Here is a 27,202-nt window from a genome sequence, read left to right as displayed (position 1 = left end):
GCAGTCTCCCAGAAACAACATTCAGTGAATTCCTGAATGTGGTCAGCCTCTGCCACTAAGTGTTTTCCCCAGAATTTTCAGCCTCTAGTTACCCTTCCTCTTATTCCAACACTTGCTATTCATTTTCTTGAAAGAAACAGGTAAAGTTTTAGGGCAGGAACTGTTTCATCTGTTTGCCAGTAAGGAAAACCACCAAAACAGGGTTTCTGCTGACAGTGGGTGGCTCATCACCCCTGCACTGACACTGATATTATCTACATGAGAATAAAATCACAGTCCATTCCAGCCAGTTGCCTTCTCAAAAAGGCCCTGTCCTGTTACCTCTTGTTTCCACCTTCAGCAGGACTTTGCCTTTTTGTTTTCCTTTTCAAATGCAATTTCATCTCAGCCAGACAGCTGCCATGCTTCAGCCTGTTTCTGTTGCTTTCATTATTGGGTGTCAGGGGAAGATTATGGCAGCTGTGATCAAAGCTTAATGTTTGCCTCCACAGCAGCTGTGACTCAGGCCAAGGTAAACCAAGCTTTCTGGGAGATAACACTTTATTTGCAAGGCTTTCTCTCTATTGACATCATTGCATACACAAACCCTTCCCTCCCTTTCTGTGAATTCTTTAATCTTTTGTGACAATCTCAAATTTCGGCACTTTTGTTTCCAAAGCTCCACCAGCTCAGCCCTCACTAATCTTTTTGCCTTAATCTTATTTTATTTGCTCCATCCTTAGTCACCTTTTATCTTGACCTAAGAACAGGAAAGTGGCTGATGATCAATCAGGAAAAGAAATACAGGCTTGGGAAGGGGTACATGGTATCTGGCATCCCTCACCATTGTGCCCAGGTCGGTTCCAGCTGAATATGACAAATTCTCTGAACAGCCTGGCATTCTTAGGTGCTCCTGTGGCTGATACTCAAGGCTGCAGAGGAAATGGGGAAGAGGGTGAACCTGTGCTCTTCAGGAAATGGGGAAGAGGGTGAACCTGTGCTCTTCAGGAAATGGGGAAGAAGGTGAACCAAGGAACAGGGAGAAGTAGTTTTGTATTTGAAAACAATGTCATGGCATCAATTTGACTCTGTACTTGGGCGGATTTGGAGGAGAGTTGTGAACCCCGGAGCTGACCAGGCTGGGAATGAGGTAATGTCCTTCTTCTCCTCAATCCTGCTCATCATCTCCAGAATATTTTCATTTCATTTCCCTTTTTTCTGCAGGTGAACTCCCCAGCAGGGTGCAGTCCCAGAGCAGAGAGGCGCAGAATCAGCACTGTAACTCCCCACCTGCCTTTTGATTCCCTGCTGAAATAAACTGGTCTGTCACTGTCTTCAGCAGTGTGACTGGTCCAGCTTGTGTTTGGGATTCTGATTTCTCATTCCTAAGGGTAATGCTTTGCACTTCTTTATTCAATTACATCTTGTTGATTCCTCCAATTTGCCAAGATAATTTCAAATTTCAAATGCTGATCTGATCCTCCAAAGTGCTTGCAGCCTTTCCAAGCCTGGTGTCATCTGTGTATTTTATAACAGCAGATCCTATTTAATTATCTAAGTCATTAATAAAAATATTGAAGAGAGCAGAGTCCAAAAGACTCTCTACTTGAAATGTGTTTCCAGTTTACAGCACACCACTGATAACTACTGAGAAAGCAGTTTCTCCATTGGCTGTACACCTGCATTATAGTAATTTAATCTAGAACATGTTTCTCTGGGAGGAGAGTCCAAAGGCAAAGCACCAAGAGCATTGCCCAAGCCACAGCATATTAAACTAACAGCTTCCTCCTTAGCCACTTTGCAATTACCCTTCCAAATTACATCTGGTTATATTCCTGTGCTCACCAATTGGTTGGCTAAAAAAGATTCAGTATCTTTCTATGAATCAGTTAAGCTGATTTGCCCTTCATTTCCTCAGTGCCTACCTTCATTATCTGATAGAGATTATGTTTAAAGTTAGGTACTCTGCTTGCATTTCCCCAGCTGCCTGGCACCTCCTGCATCCTCCTCAAGTTCCTGATGATGAAATGCTCATGGGTCAGCCACTGCTCCTGCAGCTGCCTCTGAAGTTCATTAGGACATGCTGACAAGGACAAAGCTAACTCATTTGAATATTTTTGAGGCTCTTCTTTTCTGATTCTGCCCTGGGCTCCTTTCTCCTCATTAAAATTATTTTAGTTAAGTTTTGAGGACTGAAACAAAGGCAACATTTAACTATTTGTCTCTTTGTTATCAAATACTATTTGAGCTCTTAGACTTGCCTTGTTCTTATTCACTTATGCTTATGGACCCAGTTATTTTTGCCTTTTGAATCTCTGGATGGTCATCTTGGGGCTCAACTCTGACAGCTCCCCATGCCTGTGTGATTTCTAGAGACTTTTCATTAGTTGAAGGTTATTCTCTCTGCCTTTTGGGTGATTGCAGCTTCTGATTTTGGGTCCTCAAAGAGTTCCTGGTGCAGCCTCTGTGCTCTCTTCCCACGCTTCTGAGCTTCCCCCTGCACAGGCACAGTTTGCTGCTGTGCCTTTAGTATCATCCCTTTTGGCAGCTGTGAGCTGTTCACAGCTCTTTTATCCTTCAAATTCTCTTCCCAAGAGACACTGGCTGCTCTGCTCCCCTGGGGCTGCTGCTGCTGCTTTTCTGGAGTCCATTATCCTCACATCTTACTTTTCTTCAGCTCTGGAATGCTTTCATTAAACAGCTGCTTCCCATACAAACTACTGATACATTCAAATTTTCAGGGAGTCTTTGCTTTCTGGGGAAATCGAATAGGAAGTATAGATTCCTTCATAACTATCATCTCCACTCTCCAAAATTTAATTTTTGTCCCTAGAGCTGAACAGTCTTCCCTGCATACAGGATTAGTTCCTACTGGTTAGCCTGGAACATGTGGTGCTGTCTTTTAGAAATTTCTGGAAGCTGCAAGACACTGGACCAGTGATCAGGATTTCTCTAGTCCACAAGACTTTTAGCAAAGGTCTGCTCTGAATTATGCTGGAACTGAACTAGGAGGGTGTGCAAACTTAGCAATTGCCAGCATTGAATGAGATAAAGTATAAATTGAAAATGTATTCATAATGATTGGAGCTCAAGTGAATGCTTAACATATGGAAAAATAATTAGCTGATTATAATCAGGGACTTTCTTATCAATCATTCTCAATGCACATTTTTTTAATGTTTAAAGAACTGATTATGTACTGTTGTGGCTCAGCAGGACTGGGATGTCTGCATGGCTGGACTCCCTTGAGTGCTGTTATCACTGGATGCCATGGCCATCATGGATCCCATGGACCTGGGGAAGACAAAACATTCCTTCTGCAAAGTGCATTAATGGTAGTGAGGTTTCACTGTCACAGCGCTTTCCCAGTACTGGCATGCCATGCTTGGATCTCCTGGCCACAGGGCCATGACTCCAGCAAAACTGAAATTGAGCTCCTCAGAGATTGGTACCTCCACAGCCAGGAAAGGGCTCCCACCAGTGTGCACAGAGGAGCTGCTCCCAGTCTTTTATGGAGGTTTGGACTCTTCCATTTTGGGTCACTACAGCAAAAACAAGAAGGTTGTGGGGGGGCCCACAACCTTCAAGTGCTGAATAACCAGAAAACCTTGTGTTTATTACAGCTCATTTCTCCCCGTTCAAAGGCAGCTGTGCCTCAGGGCTTCCTCAGCCCCTGGTGGGCCAGGACCACCCCCAAGTGCAGTGAGAGCCCTTCTCCTTCCCTGCTTCCTCCACCCCATCGGGCAGAGCCAGGGGAGCAGCAGATCCACCTGGGCAGGTCATCATGCTGTGCCCCAAGCTCTCAGCAGCCGGTAACACCCAGCCCAGAGTCAGCCCTGCCAGGTGGGACATGGATCCAGCGTGCTGGCACCTCAGGGAGTCCCCACAGCTGCTGCTCCACCAGCTGGGTGCTCCTGGGGCACAGCGTGGGGAGCTGGGGACAGGAGGCAGCTCTTCCATTACTGCTGGGAGTGCCTGGTGTGGCAGCTGGCAGCGTCCCTCCCCCAGGAATCACTGAGATTTTGCAGGATGAGGCTGAGCTACATGGCAAGAAACAATCTCCAGGCTGTGACACTCCAGCTTGTCCTGAGTTCATGTGACCCAAGCATGCAGCAGTGATTCCTGCGAACACAGGATGCCACAGGTTCCTCCTGGAAGCGGGAGCTGTCCACCCCACAGACATGGCATTTGTAGCTGTGGGAGGAGGAAGGCTTCATCCAGCAGGATGAATTGAGCTGACAGGTAGGACTGCTGTCATGGGGCTTGTGGAGCTCATGGGAGCTGGGGACAGGGTTTTGCAGGAGCATTTGGGGAGCTTTTATGGCTGCAAAGTAATGCATCTTCTCTGTGAGGTGCTGCCTCCATCCCAGGGCAGCCTACTCAGCCATGTTCCCCACAACACATGGCAGGGCCCTGTAGGGCTGAGCTGGTGAGACCCAACATGAGGAAACACTGCCTAAATTAAGGAGCTGAGAAGAGCTGCCCAATGGAAATGAAATTTTATTTTGTTCAGCACTCCCACACGGTTTGTGTGCAACGGGAAAATATGTCCAGCAGAGATGTGACAGAGGAGCTGGGCTGACCCCTGGAGCTGCACACAGCAACACCATGGCCCTGGAGATGCCACAATACTTCCAGCTGTGAACATAAAAACTACCAACCACAACTTCCTCCTCCTGCACTGCCCAGACCAGTACTTTTTTACCCCTTGACTCAAAACAGTGATAAAAACCACCCTAAAGCAAAACAAGAAATAACTGAAAATAGGTAAAATGAAACCCAAAGAAATTCTTGCTCAGGCAGTAGATAAAAGCATAAACTGAAGTACTCCCATAAACTCAGCTGGCTGTGGACAGCTAGAGCAAAATGGATGTTGTGCCCTGAAGGGCCCTTGTACTCCTGTACAGGGCATTATAAAGCAGAGGATTAAAGGGAAGTCTGCAGTTATGCAGGCAGTAATAAATGAGACTGTTCTTGGAAAAATCAACTAAATAAATAGAGATGGGAGCTCCACCAAGAGAACACCCCCTTGCTTCTGAATCATGCCTCTCCAGCACCATTCCCCACTTGTGTGTCTATCCATAACTGTGCCAGAACAGGAGGGACAGGGCTTGGAGGCAGTATACATAAACCCTCTTGCTCTCTTAAAGTTTCCCCTCCTTGCTTTGTAGCTAGGACTGGGTAGATCCTCTTGGAAGCTTTTTTTTCCTCTGAATTTAAAATGGATATAACAGCAACACCCCACATCTTGAAAAGGCTTTGTTCAAGAGGTGAAAGACATTCATTGTGTGCATGACAGATACTGCAAGGTCTTTAAAAGAAGGGAGTAAATAATCATTTCAAGCTAGGTTGAATAGAGCACTGGTCTCTAGGTGATTTTATGGGTCTTTTCTACCTTCAGATTTCCAGACATTCCCTACAGAAGCTCATGGAGTTGAATACTTATGGTGAAAAGAGAAAAAGCACCTGACTTCCACTTCATTCTGTTTGCAGGATGGAAACCATTCCAGGTCTGGGTCCTGAACCTTCCTGTGCCACAGCTAATGTCACTCTGCCCAAAGCACTGCCTGGGCAGTCATGCTGATCCCCAGACATCCCAGGGACACTCCTTTAAAAGGACAACACCACTGTGCTGTGCAGAGCTTGGAATCTGCCTTCACATTTGCTTGGGGACCTGAAAAAGTCACATTGTTCCCCAGAATGGAAGAACACACGTGTATTTGCAGACAGGTTAAAATGTTTCATTTGGAATTGAATTTTTTAAAAATGTTGTATTCTAAATTCTGACACTGAATTTGAAACACTCAGCATGAGCAGTCATCTCTAAATGTTAAATCAAAATGCTTTGTTCAAGAATGATCAAAACATGACATTTGCTTATTGAATGTAGAACTAATGCCTCCCTCTCTGCTTTTATTAGCAAATGAAATTCTGTAAGGAAAAATGAGAATAGTTTCACAATTTTTTCATTTTCTAAGGGATGCAGGTCCTGTCTGAGCCCAATTCCTCCAGACTATTCCAGTCGCCTAAGTGCTTTTTCACTAAGACAAATACAAACCAATTAGGAGAGACACAAAGGTGAGTACAGATCACCCTTGCCATCCCCCAGGGTAACGTAGGGACATGGGCTAAACTAAGGGACCTGAGATGCCTGTGATGTCACACATTGGCATGTGCATCGTGATTGCCTCTACTGCCTCACTGGAGTGAGACGTGGGCATCTCTCCCCTCCAACATGCAGGAAGGCATCCCAAGGATGTCAGGCAGAAGGTGTTCATGCTGGTATTTGGCCAGCCTTTTGTTGGGATAAACATGTTCCTGGGATATGCCATGGTGCAGCCTGTCCTGTGCTGCTTTGTCCTTCGCAGCCATGACAAAAAATACCAACAGGATTTCTGTGAGACCTCCCAAAGCCTTTCACCTTGGTGCTGCAGCCTCTCTCTGCTCCCTGATGATGTCCCCACAGGTCTCACCCCACCTTCTCCCCTGCAAAGGTCTCCTCCTCTCCCACAGAGGCACTGTTCAATATTAACAAAGGTGGTAGAAGCCAAAAGGACAAGGGTGTGTTATTTCTGATCTGTTACTACCTAGAATCTCTAGGAAGGCAAAACACAATCCTTCCTTCTCTGCACATACAAGGGTCTTCCACCAAAGCTTTTGGCCTCTGTGGCTGCAATATCCAGATGAGTGAATGCTGACAGAGGCTGAGGGGCAGGAAAGGGTTTACCTGCACCTATGGGATCTGCCAGTGCTGAGCTCACAGGTATGACAGCAGTGAATGGAGCTGAGCATGGTTAAACCTGCAGCAAAGGTTTAGAGAGCCCTGGAGAACACAGAAAGGCTCTATGTGTGGCTGTGGCTGAGCAGAGTGAATTGTCCCACCTGGCATAGTATGGATATTGTGGAACCAGCTCTGCCATGGGACACAGGGGCTCAGGCTGTGGCTGTGATTCATGGGTTTTGGTGCAGGAAGAAAAGCACTCCTTCAGGGCGTAACTTTCAGGAAGAATTAACTTTAGCAACTTAGCCCATAGGCTTGTTTGCAATATTCTTCATTACAGCCTGTTGCATCTGGATTGAAAGATGGCTGTGCTAGTAGGTAGCCATCAATCAGTCTCTACAAGGTGATCCCAGAGCTTGATTAATGTGTCTTCATATTAATCTCTTCTTACCTCTGCTTCTGGCTCCCCACTGAGCTGGGGACACACTCATCTACTGTACATGGGGGGTGACCCCACTGTGGTCTCATCTTTGACCATGGAGTTGAATTCTCTTGCTACAGCCACAACAGCCTGCCATGGGCCACAGCTTCCACCTCCAGGAGTGATGTGTCTGTGGGGATGCAGGCTGCAGTAGGAGGAGTGATGGGACAGAAGGCATTTGGAAAAACACAGCCTGGCACAGAACTGAGGACTTTTTTCATCCCTTACTAGACAGCACAATTTGTGCAGCTGGCATGGGAGATCCTACCAGCTGCCTACAAGGGAATTTCCTGCCACAGTGTAGAGGTTGTGACAGGCAGGTGAGTGCTCCTGCCTCTGCCCACATATGGAAACTTAACTGGGGACACCAGGCACATGATTCTGTCAAGGAGTTTAGTGACAGTAAGGCGCCATTCTGATTGTAAGGTATCACACTTGAAAGCACAAGATGCAGTTCATAAGGTGAAAGAATTTCTTTTTTCCCCTCAAAAAAAGCTAATTATGTTGCCCTCATTAAACGCCAAGCACATTGATCCACTGGAGCAGAGAGCACCATATGGTTATTCACGATATGGTTATTCACTGTTGCAGCCCTGCTGCAACAGTGGGACCCTGCTGGAGATAGATGTGGGGAAGGAGTGTGGAGCTGAACACACACATGTGAAAGCCCAGGTGCTGCTCAGTTTGTGCTGGAAGCCAAGTTCCCTCCCTTCAAGGAGGGAGAGGGTTCAGAGCCAGGTCCAAAGCCGTGTCTCTTTGCTCAGCAGTGATGTTCTGGCTCTGTGGAGGGCAGCTGGAGCTGTGCTGGAGTCCCGTGGGCACACGGAGCCCCTGCAGCCCTGCCCACTGCTGGGAGAACACAATGCACACATGCCAGCTGCCCCTGTCCTCTCTTATGGAATAATCAATGCAACAGTGGATAAAAATAGGTCCCTTCTTTCAGGGCAGAAGGGTGGCTTGTCTCGATTTCGCCGAGCATCCGTGGTTCCTGGATAACAGCCAAGGAGTCAGTGGCCAGATCAGCTTTGCAGCGTCGCTTCTCCTGATGCTGGCCCAGCTACAGGGCCCACAATGATTGCTCCCCAGGAGGGACCCTGCCCAGCTGGATTGAGAGCTCCATAACATGCCCTGTGGGAGCTGTTCTGTCTACACAGCCTCTGTACAGCTGATAGATCAATGATGTGCTCAGTGGTTGTTAAAGCACGCACACTGTGGCTGAATGTGTCCAACCAGAGTTCATGGTGAAGAAAAGGTGACTTTGCTGCCTAGCTTTATCCCAACAGCCTGCTCTGAAGGTAGGACTTGGATCTGGCTACTCCTATTAGCTCCTGACAGCTCCAGTTTACATGCAAATTGGGTAAGAAGTGCATGAAGAACCTGGCAAGCAGTGCATCAAGCTGAAAGACACAGAAGACCACTGTATATTCTCACAGATCTCTTCCAGGTATGCCAAAGTCACACACATTTGCTGTGTGGGCTGCTGTCAGGTCTCTCCTCCAAAGACATTTGCTGAACTTCTCTGCCTTGTGCTCTGCCTTTAGGGTGTCATCCAGCCAACATGTGGGTTTGGTGCTTCCTCAAAACTGATTATTGCCTACTGCGATAGGAATTCTTCCAGCTTTGTACCTTGGGGGACTGTGTGGACCTGAATGAAAACATCTGCTTTTCTTTTGAGAATGGGACTGATACAGATGAAGACCAAGACCCTGCAGACACTTCATTTCTCAGTTTTGTTTTATTTCGTTGTGACTTTGACTTCTAAATCCTTTGAATGCTGAAGGCCCAAGTGACCTGGCTAGATAACACCCTGAGGCTACCTCAGCCCAGCATTTCCTCTGGAAAGCAAAGCTCATTTAGAACAAAACCCCATTAGTCTTGGCAGGAAGCTTGAATTGTCACTGTTTCAAGGAAGCTCCATTAATTACTGTTCCCACTGCACTATGAAAGATCAAATGCTGTGGATCGGTTTTAATTGGCTATTGATTTCTTATGTTATTACCTATGGTTGTGCTGAGATGCTGTCAGACATACTGGGTGCTTTTGATTATTCTTTCTGGCAGCTGGGATTAAAAACAGCAGGCAGACATTTCCTGATCTGTAATGGATTGCCATGGTGTGCCAACAAGACTCGTTGGCTGGATGAATGGTCCTGCTCTGCCCATCTTGTGCTGCTGAGGTGCAGTGCTGTTTTGAAGGCAAATACCATCAGGGGCCAGCCAGGGAAAGAGTGGGAAAAACTTTAAAAAGCACGAGGATTTAGTGCTTGGAGAAATGCACTGCTGTCAGCACCAAGGCAGGGTGAGCCAAGGGACTTGGGCACAGACAAAGCAGAAGCGCCCATCCGTCAGTGATCCAAGGAGAGGCAGACCAGATTAATTTTGCATTGCTGGGGATAACCCCCCAGCAAGCCAGCCTCAGGCATAGCCCTGTGATCCCAAGCAGGCCAGCACACACAAACCCTATCACCACAGCCCTGTGCACACAGCCTGCTAATGGCCCTCCTGGGACATGCTTCTCTCTCAGAGCCCATCTGGGGATGCCTGAGCCCACTCTGAAACATGCTCTCATTAGGTGGCAGAGTTCCTTCTTGTTTAACAGGAGATGCTTTCCTGTCCTCCTGACCCCAAATGACACCTTATTCTACAAATGTCGACTTCCCCTAATTGCACCTTGACAGAGAGAGAGGCAAACCCCTCCTTTCCTCTCCAAGGACTGTCATTTAATTAACAGGCAGGTATCTCTCAGGATTTCGAGGCCAGCTCTAAGCTGCTACTCTCTCTGCTCAGTAGCTGAGGCCTGTGAAGGCTCATGCCATTTGTCTGTGCATTTCAATAACTGCATTTTTGCTAATCTTGCTACGTGAGAGATTTACCTCTTGGATTTACCTCTCATGGACCATGGGGAGAGCAGTTAATCAAATGAACAGTCCCCATCTCACTTCTCATTCCCTTCCTGGTTCCTGATCTCAGATGTCTGTGTTGTAGATGACTTCATAGCAGAGCTGTACCTATGATGGCACCATCACCAGTTTCTAGTTTAATCCAACTCTCATATCTGTCCTACAGACATGACCAGAGATAGCACAGATGAAAGAGAGATCAGAATCAAAGACATCGAGGCTGGCTAGACATCAAGAAGCATTTAATTTGTTCCTCCTTCACAAACTGGGATCATCTCCCTGCAACCTGTTCTTGACATATGTTTTCTAACAGGTTCTTAAATAAAATCCAGTACTGGAGGTTCCCACAAATCCCAAGCAATCTTTTCAGTGCTTCTTGCCCTCCTGTTAGATGTTTGAGAGCAAGGGGCAGAACAGTGTTAAAAGCCCATCTTGCACATCTTGCCCAGAAGGACAGAGATTCTGGTGCTTGGGGCCATACCACCTGTCCCACTGATCATGAGGAGCACACTGATTTTACTTTGGTTATGGTTTTTGTTTCCATCATGGGTGAAGAGGCAGATAATGGTTCCTGTCCCTCCCAACTGTTTTTGTGGGGCATGCTAGATCTAGAAAAGTCCAAAGAAAACTAGTATATTACTGAAGGTTAGTGACTGAGGGTCAAATCCAGACCCCTGGATTTTGTTCCATGGATCAATGGTCTCTGAGTAAACAGACATATTTTCAGAGTTCAGCTTGGAGATGATCTGACCATTTCAGAACAAATGAGGATAACAACAACCAGTTAATGTGCTGAGGGAGCAGTATGTGCAAGGAAGCACTTATGCCCTCACCTTTGACTCCACACTGGAAAAGATCAGTGCTGCCATGGGATTACCCATGCAAATTGCCACAGATATCTCTGTCTTGGCAAATTGCTACCTAAATCCCTTACTGACCAGGTAGAGAGGAGATCACACAAAACAGCTGGGCAGTTGCTGGCTGCCTGTCTGATTTTATTCACACCTCTGCAGAGTTGGTGACTCTCCAGCTTTGAGACTCCAGAGTGCCAGAGGAAGTGTCCTGCTGAGCATCTCCAGTGACAGGGTGTATAAACCTGCCTCCAGGACAAGAATCACTGGCTACCCAATGGATGTGAGACATCCAGCTATAACAGAAGTGCAAACTGGCAGGAGCTACAGAGGAGCTCTATTTCAGCACACCTGCTCTTCAGTAAGTACTTTGTCTTTCAAACCTCTGCTCCTCTGATAGTGAAAGAAAAACTTGGGGGTCAAGCTGGAGGAAGAAACAACTGGAATTCATGCAATTACTGTAGGACCTATGGTATCACATTCTGCTAGCTAAGGCTGCCCAGCCTGTTACAAAAAAATATACAGACAGCATCTTACATTAGCTGGAAAAACCAAGTGTGGTAGAACTGAGTGCACCTAATGTCTGGCCTTTCCCCATGACTGAGCATTTCTTAGTTCCTAAATCTTTCCTACCCACCCACAGGCTAGGTAACAAAAGAGGAAAAGGGCTCTACTGCAGAGGAGGAGACACTGAATTGCACAGACAAGACTCCAAGTATTTCAAGATCCATTGCCACTGTAATTATCCATGAGAGGTTTTATCCTAAACTTGCAGAAGTTGAACTAAAACCCAGGGACGAATAACAAGAGGCTTAGGGCCATGCTGGCAGTCAGGAGCAGAACTTTCAATCTCCAGAGCTGCCTTTGACTATTTGTCAAAAGGCCCTGCATGAGGCAGTAAGGTTTGGAAGAAGGATAAAGAGAGGGAGAAAAGCTGTTCCACAGTGAGGAACTCACTGCAAGCCTTCTAGGGAGACTGCATCCATCACAAATTTATAGTGAATGAGGAATTCACCTCAGTTGCAGTGTTCATGGAATGGGTTGGGTTGGAAGGGACCTTAAAGATCACCTTGTTCCAAGCTGCCTTGGCCAGGGACACCTCCTACTACTCCAGATTGCTCAGAGCCCCTGTCCAATGTGGTCTTGAACATTTCCAGGGACTGGGGACCCACAACTTCTCTGGGCAACCTGCTCCAGTGCCTCACCACCCTCACCGTAAAATATTTCTTGCTAATATCTAACCTTATTCTCTTTCAAATTGAAGCCATGACCTGTGTTCCATCACTACATGCCCTTACCCTAAGTCCCTCTCCAGCTCTCTTGTGGACCCCTTGATGTACTGGAAAGCTGTATCCCCAGACCCTTCTCTTCTCCAGGCAGAACAACCCCAACACTCTGAGCTTGTGTTCATAGGAAAGAATTCCCTGTGATGAGTCCTTTCCCCTGGCCTGACCTGGCCTTGCCCCTCGGTGGGACAGAGCAGCCTTTTGGCCAGTGCTAGTGCACACCCTGAAATCTGCAGAGCTCAGAAGTCACTCAGAAAAGAGAGATGACCACATCAACTGCTGAAGATCTCATTTGTCACTAAGTTTGAACTGGGCAGAAGAGGAGGAGGAGGGGAGAAGAGTGAACACACACTCTCAGCTAGTACGGTTCAGAACTTATTTTCTCTCCACTGCTGAGCTGGCAGCAACAGCAGCAGCAGCACCAACAGCTGGGATTTCAAAGAGCAAAAATGCACTACACAATCCAGTTTTACACTGCAGGGTGGCAGGGGCAGAGGGCTGGCAGCATCACACATGAACTTTTCTACAGGAATGGAGACAGAGCTCACGTGCTCCAGAACATCCCCTGTCCCTGATGAGCATGGGTGGGCTGCCTGGCAGCACGGGCAGACGTGCTGCACACAGCCCAAGTGGAGCAGCTCTGGGCAAGAGAACCCACGTACAGACATGTTAACTCACTGCATCTGTAATGCTTCCCACTGCCTTTTGAGTTTGTGGGAAAGCCAGCATGCCTGGCACCCCGGGACTGCCAGCTGTGCAGGGAAGAACATGAGACAAGGGGATGCCCCAAGTCACGACTCTGAAACGTTCCTGGGAATGGGATGTAAGCTCCCAGCTTAAGGCATTATGCTTTATGGTGACATCAGTGAAGATGCAAACAAACTTATTTTTCCCTCAGAGAAGGTGGAAAAGAGAAATAGAGGCCAAATCCTTAGGAAAAAATAACAAAAACAAACAAACAAAAGAACCTAAAATCTGATCTGTCTGCCCAGTTCCCCTTCAGTTCAAGGTTGGCATGGTTTGTTCTCTGCTATGTGGTAAGATTTGCCTCCTATTAACAGATGAGCTAATCAGTTCCCCTCAGCTCTTAAAACTTTATCAAAGCCAGTTAATCATGTTACTGATGTGTGCCCAGCTCAGAGCTCTCCACTTCTGTCCCCTGCCAACAACGCAACCCATGTGCACACCACACATGCACTGGGAAATTTTTTTTCCACTTTCAATTATTCCAGTAAGAGGACATAGCCTGTTGTGCCTATTGTGCCAACATATGGGTGCTGCCCATCTCTCTTTAACACACTTTGTTCCTGGGGAAACGTGGTAGCTCCACCAGCATCACATGAAGAAGCAGGGTGATCTCTACAGGCCAAGCTCACATCTCATTGCTAGCACAGTGGTGGCAACAGTGGGAGGAACTGGTCTTGGCAGCCCCGTCCTGTGCTGGAAGGCTGCTGAGGCCAAGAGCCATTTGAACCTGGACACCAGGGTGTGCAGTCCAGAATTCTGTCCCTGCCACTGGGTCTGTTTTACTTCTGCACCCAAATTCCACTAGCTGCTGCTCTGTCCTGCTTCTCCTGCGGGCTGGAATGGGGGCTGTTCTTCCCTCTGGAATGGTTCTATCCACACATACACATATCCACCAAGTCAAGAAGACTGCTTTTTCCCACTGAGTTTGAGGGGGCTTCTAACTTCTTAACAGTGATGCCAGGACCCAGACATGAAGAGGTCTCTGGTTCCCTTTTTGCTTCCTGTCAGGGTCACTTGAATTGACAAATTATCTTGTGGCCTGTGCTTGGGTGGACACTGCTCAGGGGCACATTTTGAGGTGGCTGGTGCTCACCAGAGTGTTTCAGGAGCTGCTGCAGGTATTGGCAGCTATGTCCCTCCATCCTGCAGACTTGCACTGGTCCCAGGGAGACTTTCCTGGGGTCAGGCTGACAGCAGCTGCTGTGCTCTCCAGGCTTGTGCAGTGTGAGCAAGGCAGCTGCATCCTCAAAGAGCTGCTCTTTACCAGAAACCTGACAAGGACCCCAGGCTGGCCCGTGACCTGGTTTGGACTTACAGCTCCAAGGTGGGCCAAAGAAGGGGAAGCCACTCCTGCCAGGCAGAGAGACTGGGGCTATACCACCTCTCCCACTGATCATGAGGAGCAGACTGGGCTGGAGAGCCAAGGAGCTGCGTGTGGAGAGACCCTTCCACGCCTGGTGTGGGGCAATCCCTAAATCAGCTATCCCAGGATTAGCTTTATTCTCTAAAGCCTGACACTCCCCAGCCTCCCCTAGACCTCCCCACCCACTTCTTGCTCTGAAGAGACATCTGCTTCTCTCTGGTGTTTTTGCCGGTACCTCTGCCACCCCAGCCAAGGAAACACTCTGGGGCTGCCCAGATGAGCTGAGAGAACAGTGAAAAACGGGCCATAAAAGCAAGGAGGAGGAAAACCTGTGGGACTCAATCCAAGCCAGACTGTATGGGCTGGCTCTCCAGGCCATGCTCCACTCCTCTCCAGGGGTGAGTGAGCAGCTGGCACGGTGTGAGGTACGGTCACCCACCTATACAGACAATGTCCATGAAGCCGTACATTCCATAGCAGATCTGGAAGAGCAGGTCCTGGCGCTGCCACTTGGCTGAAGGACTGAAGGTCGACCAGATGAGCCACGAGATACTGGCGATGAGGAAGAGGGAACCCAGGATGGCCGCTGCTATCTGAACCTTCTCAATGACCGTCAGAGAGATGGCCTGCCACTGTACAGGGAGGGCACAAGAGGGAGGGAGGGAGGACAAAAGAGAAGAGTTAGTTACTTGGAGCACATTGCTGTTTTGCACCATTGTGGTGGCTTTGGAGATCTCAAAGAGCACCTCTGGGCATAGGTGCTTTTACCCCATCCATATTTGGGATGGAGTACGGCAGTTGTTCAACAGTGCACGGCCTTGGGTTTCTTGGCAGCACTGCTGAAGAGGCAATGGAAAGGAGTCCTGCATCTCACCAGGAAAGCACAGCAACCTGAGTGAGGCAGGATGGATGAAGGCAAGGCACCAAAAACAACATGCCCATGGCAGTAGATCTGCGATGGCCATCAGAAACCATAAATTCAGTTGCTCCCTCAAATAGAAGCCAGGCAACATCCTCATCCAGGGCATCCCAGTACCAAAAGAGTAAGTATCTCAAAGAACCAAGCTCTCTTTCATATGAGCTGGCTCTGTGCCACTTTGTGAGATCTGACATGATCACAGCCCTAGGTAGAATCTCACAGTGGCAATGCACATCCCACAGAACGTGCTACAAACAACACAAGTTGTTGTGGTCAGGACACCCTGCCTTTAGATGAAGACATATTCAGGCTGTGTTCCAAGGTAAACGTCAATGCTTCTTCCTCAGAAAAAGAAAAAAATAGAAGTAACTCCTCCAAATCCATTCACTTTGTCAAAGAGCTTTGTATAAGCAATGTTATAAATATCCTAAACCCAGACTCCTCTCTGTCATCCAGCATAAAACCTCCCCACTCAGATTTACACTGCTGAGAAAACTGTCCTATAAAACCAAGAGCAGAAATTGGAGTCTTTAACAAGACTTGGGGACATGGTCCATAGCATCTTCTGCAAATCAAACATCAAATGTGTAAACAGGTTGAGGAGAGACAGTCTCTCCTGGCACTGAAGTATATAGGCCACCTCTAGCTGTGAGATACATGCCCTTGAAATCACAGTGGGACTGGCAGGAGGATAAACAAAGATGGACTTCAACCTCCTGCAGGTACAGAGGATTCAGAGGAGTTGAAAATCTTTAGCCTAGATTGAGCCCAAATTCAATGTCCCCATGAAGTAACAATCTTGTGAGATCTCAGAGCCCTGCGTGTTGGTCAAACGTATCCTAGGACACCAGGATCACCCAGCAAGCCTGGTCCCATCCTTCTGCAGTGCAAGAAGGGAGTTCAAGTACTGGATACCTCTTTAATGCTCAGGCCAGCCAGGAGTTAGCAATGTTTTTTCCAAGGACTTTTGAACCCTGACTGAAGGGTGAGAAGCACAGGGTGACTTGTGCTGGTACAGACACACATGGCACTGCTACCAAACCCCTCAAACCCCTGAACCAAATGCACTTCCCTGAAAAGGGCTGCATTTGGAGAGGGACAAACGAGAGCTTCAGCCAGAGGCTGAGGTCTGTGGGTGGCAGTTGAAGGAGATTCCTCTGCCTCTGCCAGCCTTGCTCCTTGGCTTACATCCTGCATGGGCAGACAGCCCTCAAATTGTCCACCATGGATGTGTAGCACCAGTGAGGTGGGCAGTACCAGCTTATTTGGAGTTGGCCACAGAAATGGTCACTGGGCTGCTGAGCAGAGAGAGAGAGCTTGTTCCTCCCTGAAGCAGGACTGGGTTCAGCTAAACCCAGTCTCTTCCCTGGGCTCAGCTACTGCTGTCCCCTTCCTGCCATCTGCCCCAGCAGCTGACCCAGCCAAAGGCAAACACAGCACTGGGGACACTCAGTAATCTTTTCAACAGCCCATTCCCACTCTGCCACAGCCCGACCTGCTCCATGCCTCCATCAAATCCACCTGGCACCTCTGTGCCACTGAGAAGTGAACAGCCTGGAAGTCCCAATGCTGCAGGCGTGCTGGAGTCCATAACAGAGGTGCAATGGTGCAACTCCTCTCCTGACATCAGGCAGAGCAAAGGCCACCTAGCACCCATCACAAATCTGCCATGTGAGGGTGGGATAAGCAGCTCTGCCATCCTCCCACCAGCTCTCCAGCTTTGTTCTCAACAGCATCATAAGCCAATAAAGGACAAATCTGCAAGCAATGACTTTAGCCCAGAGCTCCAGGACTAAATTCATGTGGTGGGGAGGGAGCTTGGCTGTGTGCATGGGGTTGCAGTTTCACCCCTGCAGCTTCCCTCAGACCTCATCTCCCATTCCACTGGCAGTGGCTGACTCAGAGGGAATGAGAGTGCTGAGAGCTCAGCCTGGGACTGCGTGCGAAGGCTTCACTGCAGCCCCGCACACTGACCCGCGTGCGCCTGTGCCAGCCAAATCATTCTGCATCATTTCTCTCTCTTGAGGAGGTAATGGACTGGCTCCTCACCATCTGCCTGGAATACTGCAAGGCCTCTGCTAGCAACAGGTCCTTCCAAGGTAGTGATTAGCAGCAAAGAAACTTTTTTCTACAACTAGAAGCCATGTACCACCAACACCATGGCTCTGCAGAGAAAGGGAGGCTTAGGTGTAGCACTGAATACACTGTTAAAGGGGATGGGGCTCAGAGAACAGAAGAGTTACACCTGAGTGCAAAACCTCAGACCCTGCTCCCCTTGGCTGGGAACAGAGAGGCTGAAACACTGGCAGGGACAGTGCCTGACACTGCTCAGCTGGCATGGCTGCTGGGTAATTCACTGCGGTGATAATGAAGAGCCTGGAGCCTGTCAGCTGTGCCAGGGGGTAGGAGGCTCTCCCCCTGCATCTGGCACTAAGTGACAGTGACACACACAGCAGCAGTCCTGACTCTGTTCAAAAAGTGGCACTGGGGTGTGATTACCCTCTGGCAAGGAGGTAAATGGGTCAAAGCTGAACATTGGGGAAAACAGCCAGCATGCAGAAGAATTTAGTATTTTCCAGTAAAAAAAAAAAAAAAAGTAATAAATGTTGTATTTTTTTTTCTGGCAAACCTGAGAACTGCAATTTAGTGTCCCAGATCTAGCTTGAGCCACTAATAACTAGAGTCATTATTTTTCATCTTTTAATTCCATTTTGCTACATGTCTTAGTGTATGAGATAGAAGATGTTAGCATGAGACAGAAGATAGACCCCGTTACCCCCATGAGTGCTCAGACAGAAAGGTCCAAGAGCTGTTCAGAGGTGGAATGTGCTGATGAATTTCAGCTGCAGGAGCTGGGCTTGACATGTTCCTGCACTGGTAGCCTTAGGAGCTCACCTCAATCACAGCACCATGTCTTTCAGATTTCATAACAGCCCTTAGAAAATCACCCCTTTTCCCAAGCCCTCTCCACCCTCATTATAGCCAGCAGACCAGGGACTTGGCAGGAGACCTTATCATCCTTGGGTCACCAGTAGAGCTGCTCAGCAACTCTGGAGTCCCTCTACTGGCACATCTGAAACCCCCAAAGCTCTTTGTCTGAATGCCTAGCAGCAGAAACAGCCCCCTCCCTCCAAATCTCCACTCAAATGTTCAAGATCTAGCAAGATCACAGTAGGTCAAGCAATCCCACTTGTGGGGAGAGACCTAAAGCTGAGCCCTTGTTCCCCCAGCTGATAATGACTCGAGCTCCTGGTAGCCACTGAGCTGCCCTAAAATAAGTGCACCTTTAACAACTCAGCTCACCCAGGTTGTCAGTCAGGGACATGACCTTTAGGCAGGCAGAAAGCTCTGCCAGTGCTGAATAGGGCAGAATAAGGACTTGGTGGTACCAAAAAGCTTTAAAGGCTCCTACAGGATAACAGGATCAGCTTTGTGAGCTCCAGACTCACAATGGCTTCAGAACATGTCCAAGCAGTTCTCTGTGATGGTCTGCCACCCGCACTGGAAAAGTGCTCCAACCCTCCAAACCATTCTGGAGAAGCTGTCTGGAGCTGTCTGTCTGTCCCCTGCTACCACCCCCCTGGGCCACGTGCTTTGGCACACCACCCATGTCTGCAGGTGCAGACCACTCTCTCTCAGACCAGTTTCCTCAAGTTTCCCCATTTTGCCCAAATCACAAAAATCTGCAACCCAGATGCCTCAGAAAGGGCTTCTTAGGAGCTCAGTCTGACATTTGTGATGATTTTAGTCAGGGTCCAAGCTGGTACTGCTGCTTTTGAGTATGTCACTTGTTCTGCATTGTTTCATAATCTGCAAGTTGTACTTGACACAAACCTGTTTCCCTGTTTGCTTCAGTGATTCTGCTTACAGATTTGTAAGTGAAAACCTGCTCACGTAACACAGATGAATAATGTCATTACTACAGTATTTAATGCATGATCTGTATTTCCCTGTCTTTGGCACTTGCAGTCTACAAAGGTTCCCAAGCAGCAGCACAAACATATCCAAGGCAGATACTGCCTGCAGAAGATGTCTATGTCTTACTGCAGCAGCTTGCAAAGAAGTCTCATTTGCTGGAAGAGCCTTCCTGCACTCCCCTGAGAGCTCCTCCATGCCTGCCTCAGGCAGTTCAGTTTATTTTTATTGCTGTATCTGACACATCCCCTTAATACACATCATTAACATCCTGAGCTGTGCTAGTCAGCAATTTAATTCTCAGACCCAGGGTCACAAGCAAGAGAGGTTTTTCCTAGAAGGTTAGAGAGGATCATTTGCAGCTTAGGTGTGGTTCTCCCCTTGCTGCTGTCCCAAGACCCTGGCCATCAATTATCTTCTGGAGGATGTTTTTTTCTTATAAATTCACCAAGCAAAATTAAGCCATTGCTGTGGCATAGCTTCCCTGCTGTACACTTCCAGATGCTGTGGCTTATTCAGATACTAGAAATGCAGCAAGGAGGCGGGAGGGCCCAGTAGGGCCATGTCATGGAAATGTGCAATGATGAAAACCCCCCTCCTCCATGTGCCACAGCATCTGGTAAGACTCAGGCTACAGCACTGGCATCCTGGAAAACTCCTGTTTAACACACAGGCCCTGAAGTCTCTCTTGCAGTGCCTGCACCCATTGCTTGCAGGCTGCAGCTGAAGCTCAGCTGGGAGAAGCAAAGCTCATGCTCAACACAGCTGATTCAGCAGGCTGGGACAACCAGGAGACATCAGTACACTTGCCTCAAGCTTTTTAGCTCAGCATCTCAGGATGAAGCTCCAACGCCCTGTGAGATCAGCTGTTCTTGCAGTTGTGAGTGTCCTGATGAACTGGCCATGTAAGAGCACTCATCAGCTCCTAACAGATCATCACCATGGACAAAATGGAGCCAGAGGAGAACAGAGACCAGATCCCAACCCCAGCATTGGATAACTGGGGATCTTTGGAGCAGAAACAGCCCACAATGCAGGAAGAGTCAGAAATAACAACTGTAAATCAGAGCTGAACTCATCAAGACTGCAGACAGTTGTTGGGAAGGTTGGTTCAAACAGATTTTCTCTTTGCTAAAATCAGAACATCAGAGTGGATGTGGTTCAGGACTGACTACAAAGGAGGTATATAGATTAAATACACTTCAGAGGCCCATCAAGGTAGATACCTACTCCACTATGTATCAGCACCAGGGTGCAGGCAGTATGATCACATGCTTCTAAACCCCTGTGCCTTCAGGGCCTTTAAAAAATCATGGGCTTTACACGAGTATTACTATGGAGGGAAGCATTTAAACCTCCAAGCTTATGACTCCTGTCTCAGTGACTGGCTAACTGGACAGCAGAATGGATTGGTGGATGGATGGATGGATGGATGGATGGATGGACGGACGGACAAAAGCTCTAGATTTCCTGGTTGTTCACAGCTGATGGAATATTTTTGCTCATTCACTGTCTGACTGCTGCTTGGCAGGACACCTGCTATGTTGTCCAACAACTTTAATCCCCCAGCCTCAGCAGGTTAGCACTATTGCTGCTTGAAGACCTTTGCTCTTAAATGCCTGCAATCCAGGGAGCAGGGAGTGGGGTGGGTTAATTTACACAGATTCATTCTGCTAAAACAGAAGACTAAAGGTCCCTCTCTGGTATGAAGCTTCCTAATAGCCTGGAGGCTGGAAGGAGCCTGTGTTAATTATGCATGAACCCGGCTGTAACTTCTCTGCCCACACCATGAGTCTCCAGACACATCTGGCCCATGCTGTGCTTCTAAGCACTCCAAAAAATGTGCAGCAGATGTCAAAACGGGCAGAGAAACATGCAGGTCCCAGGGAACATGTGGGTGTTGGATGTGCTGCTCTGCTCAGACCAATTGGACATGCTTCAGGGATCCAGGGTCTGCCAGCTGCCTGGATCTGGCTTCCCAGCAGTCTATCAGATACAGGACACAGGAGAGAGGTAGGCCATGATCTTGGTTAGAATCTAGCCAGGCTCAGAGCATCACCCAATTAGGTTATATTGGACAAGGACATGAGGCTTGTGTGGTCCTTGCCTGTATTATGGTTGGTCTGGAAAAAACAGATGACCTTGACTTCCTACAGCATTTGCCCTCCAAAAACTGTGACAGAGATCCAGAGATTTCTTGTAAGAATAAAACTGGGCCCAAGTTCCAGCAGACCCTGAGAAGAAAGGTCAGAGACTTTGAGATATACTTGTATGTCCAGCTGGCCCCTGTTATCCACATGTGGGGTGCAGACCAAGCAGAAATTATGCTCCTCCCACCTGCACATGCTGTGACTTGTTATGGGATACAGTGTTGGGGCATAGTAACTCCTGTGTCTTCTCTGCCCCCTTTTCCCAGTATCTTACCAGAGGGTGAGAGCCACAGAGAAATGAGGCATTCATAGTAAGGGGTTACAGGGGGCCCAAGCCCTGAGTACTGGTAGGAAGTCCTGGCCTGGTGTATCAGCCACTTCCCACAGGATTTTGCATATTAATGCCAGGGTAGCATCTGCTTCCCAGCAGTGCCTTTGTGCTGGCACCAGACAGGGCACCCAGGCTCACAGCTGTAGCTCTACACATTGCATTTATTCCAGGCCAAGTGGTTTTTCACTCCAGTTGCTTCTTTCCATCCTCCAAATTTCCCAGTGCTTCTGTGAGAAGTGCTGTGAAGTCTAAGCCAGCAATGTGAAGGCTCCAAGCCCCGGATCTGCACAGTGCTGTGGGACCCTTGCTCCTGGAGCTGAGCTCTCTAACTCAGCTGTTTCTGCCACCCAGTGTTCATGGCAAAGGCCACCAGATCAGGCCACTTTCTGCCAGGGGAGCCCAGAGAGAGAGAAGCTTTGCACAGGCTCGGAAGGTTTTGTGTGTGAGGTGGAAGCTTGTCCATGAGCAGCTCCAACAAATTTTAGCTGAGTGAGGAACAGGAAGAAAGTCACTGACCCATTGCCCTGAGCTCCCTGAAAGTGCAGAGTGTTTTGAAGTCATTCATTAAAGGCGGTTCTGAGGACACAAAGGCTCACAAATTTGTACTCACAAACCTCCAGTGCTGCTCAGCATCGCATCCCCAGTCTGAGACACAGGAAGCATTAGGGCAATCATGGAGCAGCTTTCCAGAAATAAACAAAAGCTGCTTTGTCCACATCTCCCCTCCTGTGTTTCAATCTGCTCTGAGTTACTAGAGCCAAGAAATTAAAACATTCCGGGTCTGAGGCTTGGGATGAAACTACTGATGTGTCCAGCCCATGGCTCATGGAAAATTGAATCAGAAGCTGTAGGGACTCTCAGAGAGCAGGCAGGTTTTTCCCTTCTCTCAGTAAAGTTTCCCCATGATGTCCCCCTAATTTCAGTACTTCATTTAAGTCTGGAGTCCTAATGGGTTGTCCCTTTTTCCTCAATGTGGTAAGTAACCTCAGGCCTATAAAAAACCACACAGAGACCACAGTTTGAAGGAGAGAGCAGGAGTTTGCCTTCCCCCACTCCCCTGTACAACTGGGCACCATCACCAGCACTGTCCTTGCCTCCTGGTAGAGAGTGACCCACAGAGGGCCAGGCACTGGACAGACCAAAATCCCTACAGACATGACCCTGGTCTCTAAACCACTGTAATGCCCCTCCAGTCCAGATGATGCTGATTAAGCAGAAGTGCCTGGATGTAATGTGCTTCCTTATGGCCAGAGCACTAATGATGCTTAGCAAAGGCATGCAGTAATTAATGCATCTTCAGGCATTGCCCCCACAATAAATCAATAGCTATTAAGGATAATTTATCCCATTTTTAATAGTCACACAGGTTTCCCCATTCTGAATCCTGATATAAAATCACCAGTCTGTATTGTGACTTATTCACTACAATGCTTTTCAGATAAGAAAGAACATGGGTCCTTGCATGACTTTCACAGACACATCAAAGATGTGCTTTACCTGTTGTGTGCACATCTGCAAAAGTCCATCAAGAATCAGGCTTGAAGAGACCAGAGTTTTAGAGTCAACACCTCCTGTGCCTTGCCATGACTGTGTGAGAGCAGTAAAGTGAAAAAGGGGGTGAGATCAGAGAGGAGAGTGCCAAGAACCCTCCATCTGCCTCCACCATCCCTCACGCCAACACAGCAGAGTCTCAGCAGGAGGGGATCAGGATTAATGGCACAACTATAAACACGTGGAGTCTCGACTGCTCAGTCACAGACTGTGAGCTCTGTTGCAGTAAATCCCACAATGGCACAGTCCTTGCCTGGCCCTGGAGGCAGGCACAGCTGGGGTCTCCAGTGGATGAACACATTTGAATGTGAGGTATTTTAGCACTACTGTGGAATTTTCAACAGGAGGCAAGTGAATATAGGAATTGCCAAGGAGAGAAAGAGCAGACTCCCAAGGGAGTCTGGGGGCCTCTTTGGACCAGCCCCTGGCAATCCTTTCTGAGTGTCTCAGACATATGAATCCCTGTGCACAGGGAAGGAAAACCCACACAGGTAAAATCCACTTGCTCCCAGAAACAAAAATTGAAACAAGAATAAATAGACTTTGAAATGTCTCTAGTACCTTTACCTGCAGAGGGTTCTTTGTGCTTATGGCAATGACGTGATACTTGTAGTAACACAGCTCACAGCTCCAGCAGCCTCTCTCGCTAATCCATTTGATCAGACATGGCTGGTGCGTGCACTTCACAGATCCATCGCATCGACACGGGCTCAGCAACTCCCCCTGAAACAGACAGACAGACAGCATCAGCGAGGCTCCCCTCCTTCCACAGCATGGCACACGTGGCAGGCATGGCAGAAGCTCCCTTATCCACCATGTGAACTTTCTTCCTTTTTTACCTGGTTTGGCACAGGCAATCATGCTGCTCCCACCCCTTTTTCCCTCTAATAATGCTTGGCTCATGTGAATGAGATGTCAGGGATGTAACAGTCTCAAACACTGGGGTCTTACACGCCTTGTCACCACTGAAGGAAAAGCTGGATGAGCACAACTCTTACCACTCCAGAGGACCCACACTGACCCCAACCAGTGGACACACTTCTCTTGGAAACCAGACACCATCCGTTCATTGCTCAGGTTTTTGTCTCTCTGCTGCCTATTTTAGAAAGTGAGGTTGGTGGTGGTGATAAGCTGTGAGACAACCTCTGCTGCAGATTGATGGCCTGCTCAGACCCATGTAGCTTCCTCAAGCCCAGGCATGCAAAATGTCCTCAAATTTCTCTCCCACACTACCATCCCAGACAGTCATACTGGTGAACTACAGGGCTGGCTATTTGCACCCTAGAAGCAAGCAAGATGGAGAACAAATTGTGTTCTGGCCTGCAACCCAGACAGTTATGAGTGGTGGCTGAAACACTGAACCTCCTGGCTTACTCCCTTGTTTCTGGTTCAGCTTTTAACAGGGTCCACAAACATCCACAAACACTCCCTATTATTCTGATCTATCTGCTATCATGCTGTTCACCATGAGACTAAATTCCTCTGTGCACACAAGCTCAGGAGCCATTTACAGTTGTTTGCCATTGCTTATTTATTTTAGGAGAAAGCCATTACATTTTACTCCTCACTGTTTAGTGTTTAAAAGCCACAGTATAGATTCCAGTAGTCTCTTTAACTGTGCTCCAAGACTAAAAAGCTTTTAAAGGCAGGATATCTATGGGACAGGGAAGGTTGGATCATACTTTCAGTGCTGGGGAGAAGATATTTGCTCTTACAGCCCAGATCAGCCTCATGACTAGCCTGATGGAGCACCAGGATAACAGATCCTGGCACTGGACACTGCTGGATATGGTAAAGGACATCCATAACTGCCTCGGGTTATGAACCAGATCCTGCTCTTGCTAACCCTGGTGGGAAACTGTCTCAGCTTCTAGGTCACTACATCAGGTCTCAAGACCTGAGGAAGTGAGGACCACACTGGGCAAGAGTGATACTTCTTTTTACGAAACCTAATGCGAACATGTTAATCGTTTCATTTGTTTCAGCTAGGTCACCTAAAAATGTCATCTTTCATGAAATTGTAGCATAACTGTAAATAACTGTTTGTGTTACAAACCCAGCCTTGGCTATACTTGTTACTGGTTTTCATTATATACTGGAGGGGATACAAATCCACCTGGCAAGGGGTGACATGGCAAACCAGAAGAAGGGAAGCAGGGAAGGATTAGATGGGAGAAAGGTGCACATGGGAATGAGCACTGACATCTGGCACTCAAACTCCCCATATGAGGTCCAATTTGAGGGGCTCAGGTTTGGCTGGGCATGTTTGTGCCCTTGGCTGAAATTGGGGTGGGACATCACCAGAGTGATCAGGAGCCCAGAAGAGCAGGCACTGCCAGACAGGATGCAAAAGGAGGGACCAGAACTTGGCACAACTCCTCTGCTTCCCCACTCGCCAAACCTCTTCCACACCAAGAGCCAGCCTGGTGCAAGGACCACTGCCCTGTGCCTCTGGTCCGCCCTTCTCATCTCAGTCCCTGGTGCCTTATTTTGTCAACAGCTTTGTCCCTCAGCACACAAGTGAGGCCCCAGCAGTAAGGAGGTCACGCAGAAACCTCCCAGATCTGCAGCATCCCTGCCTTTCCACCTCACTGCACAGCAGGGTCTCTTGCAGGGCTCAAAATGGTGAGTGCAGGACCTGGGCTTTATCTAACGAGCAGCTGGAGGCACCGATGATGAGGGATCAGGAATGGAGCAGGATGGAGCAGGAACTAAGAGCAACAACCTCCAGGCAAAGGCAGAGGGGAAAAGCTGCAGCTACAGCCTGGACTCGTGTTGGCTTCTGGGGCTCTGTAATAAATGAGTCTCTGAAATCTGAGCTTCTCTCTTCAGAGCCAAGAGATGTTCACAGATGTCCTACAGCACCATGGGGACCCAGTCTCCCTCCCTAACTGTGATGCTCAAACACACAGTCCTGCCAGCTCCTACAAACTCAGGATTCAGCTGTGGAGATGAATCCCCCAGTAACTTGATTTTAGCAAATCTAGCAAAAACTCAATTTATCGCATTTTCTCCAGCCATCTGAAATATTGCATCCTTGTATGTGGCACACAGCTATTTTTGCATACTGTGAAGCCCAATTCTATCCACAGCAGGCATTTGTAAAACACTGCCACAAGCACACACGTGCACATGCACTCCTGTAGCAGCAGAAAAACAAACACCAGGGGCATATTAAAGGAATAAATCCTTTGTACAGCAAGGGAGAAGGAGTCTCATTGCTGTCTGTACAGAGAGCTCAGGAACAGATCATTGGCTGTGATACACAGGAAGGTTTTGCTGTACAGAGTCCTTTGCTGCTAAAAGCTACAGGAACACAAAAGCAATCCCAAAGTGGGACAAAAATCGCAATTAGAGATGGGAATTAAATCCCTAATACTCATTTTTGCAAGTTTGTAGAAGATGGGTCTGCACAATATATTCTCCAGTGCCCAAACAGCAGCACTCCCACCAAATCCCTGTGGGGACTGCTCTCCAAAAACCCTTTGAAGGGTCTATTTCCCTATTTCACAACATTTATTTTTGCAACTTCCCATTATAGAGTTACATTTCATCACTGGGATGAGTCTAAGCAGCATTTTTCCTTTTTCAGTAACTAGTGGAGAAATGCTTCCCAACTGCAAGCTTCCTCCTCAATTTGCTCACTGTCATCTTGTTCTTCTGAAACACTGAAGTGTGCTTTGGAGTCAGGTCACCTGCCTTCTTTTTTTTTTTTTTTTTTCTTTTCTGCTATCCAAGTCTAAATTAGGAAAAACCAGCGTTAACAAAAAGTGAAAGGCGCTCTGGCTCAGCCACAACCATTTCAAACATATGCATGAAATGCTCTTCCCTACTTCTGGAAAGAGTAATTTACTGATCAATTATATATATATAATATTTTTCCTTATCTCTCAGTATGATGGAAGCTTGTCTCAAGGAGCAGCAAGGGCGAGGCCAGGCTGAACTGGCTTTACCCTGAGGAGGACAATACTGCTGGAGATGCACCAGTAGTGCAGCTCTGCTCCAGCTC

The 27,202-nt window shown here is 47.9% G+C and overlaps 1 protein-coding gene across 3 annotated transcripts in view; it reads right to left on the bottom strand.

Annotated features, from left to right (window-relative positions):
* The window catches only part of MARCHF4 (membrane associated ring-CH-type finger 4), a 99,876-nt gene that overhangs the window by 8,757 nt on the left and 63,917 nt on the right, over positions 1-27,202 (bottom strand). For 2 of the 3 annotated variants that reach the window (XR_010440947.1, XM_064717864.1), the window contains exons 2-3: positions 23,755-23,916; positions 14,767-14,959 (exon numbers count right to left, since the gene is read on the bottom strand). Coding sequence is in view for 2 of the 3 variants with exons in the window: in XM_064717864.1 (XP_064573934.1) it covers positions 14,767-14,959; positions 23,755-23,916 (355 nt within the window). In the remaining variant the exon portion in view is untranslated. The remainder of the gene's footprint in view (positions 1-14,766; positions 14,960-23,754; positions 23,917-27,202) is intronic. The other variant, XM_064717865.1, reaches the window with a different exon arrangement.

Source organism: Zonotrichia leucophrys, chromosome 7, assembly GCF_028769735.1.
Source record: "Zonotrichia leucophrys gambelii isolate GWCS_2022_RI chromosome 7, RI_Zleu_2.0, whole genome shotgun sequence".
NCBI lineage: Eukaryota > Metazoa > Chordata > Aves > Passeriformes > Passerellidae > Zonotrichia > Zonotrichia leucophrys.
This window is presented reverse-complemented; position numbering and strand designations above follow the sequence as displayed.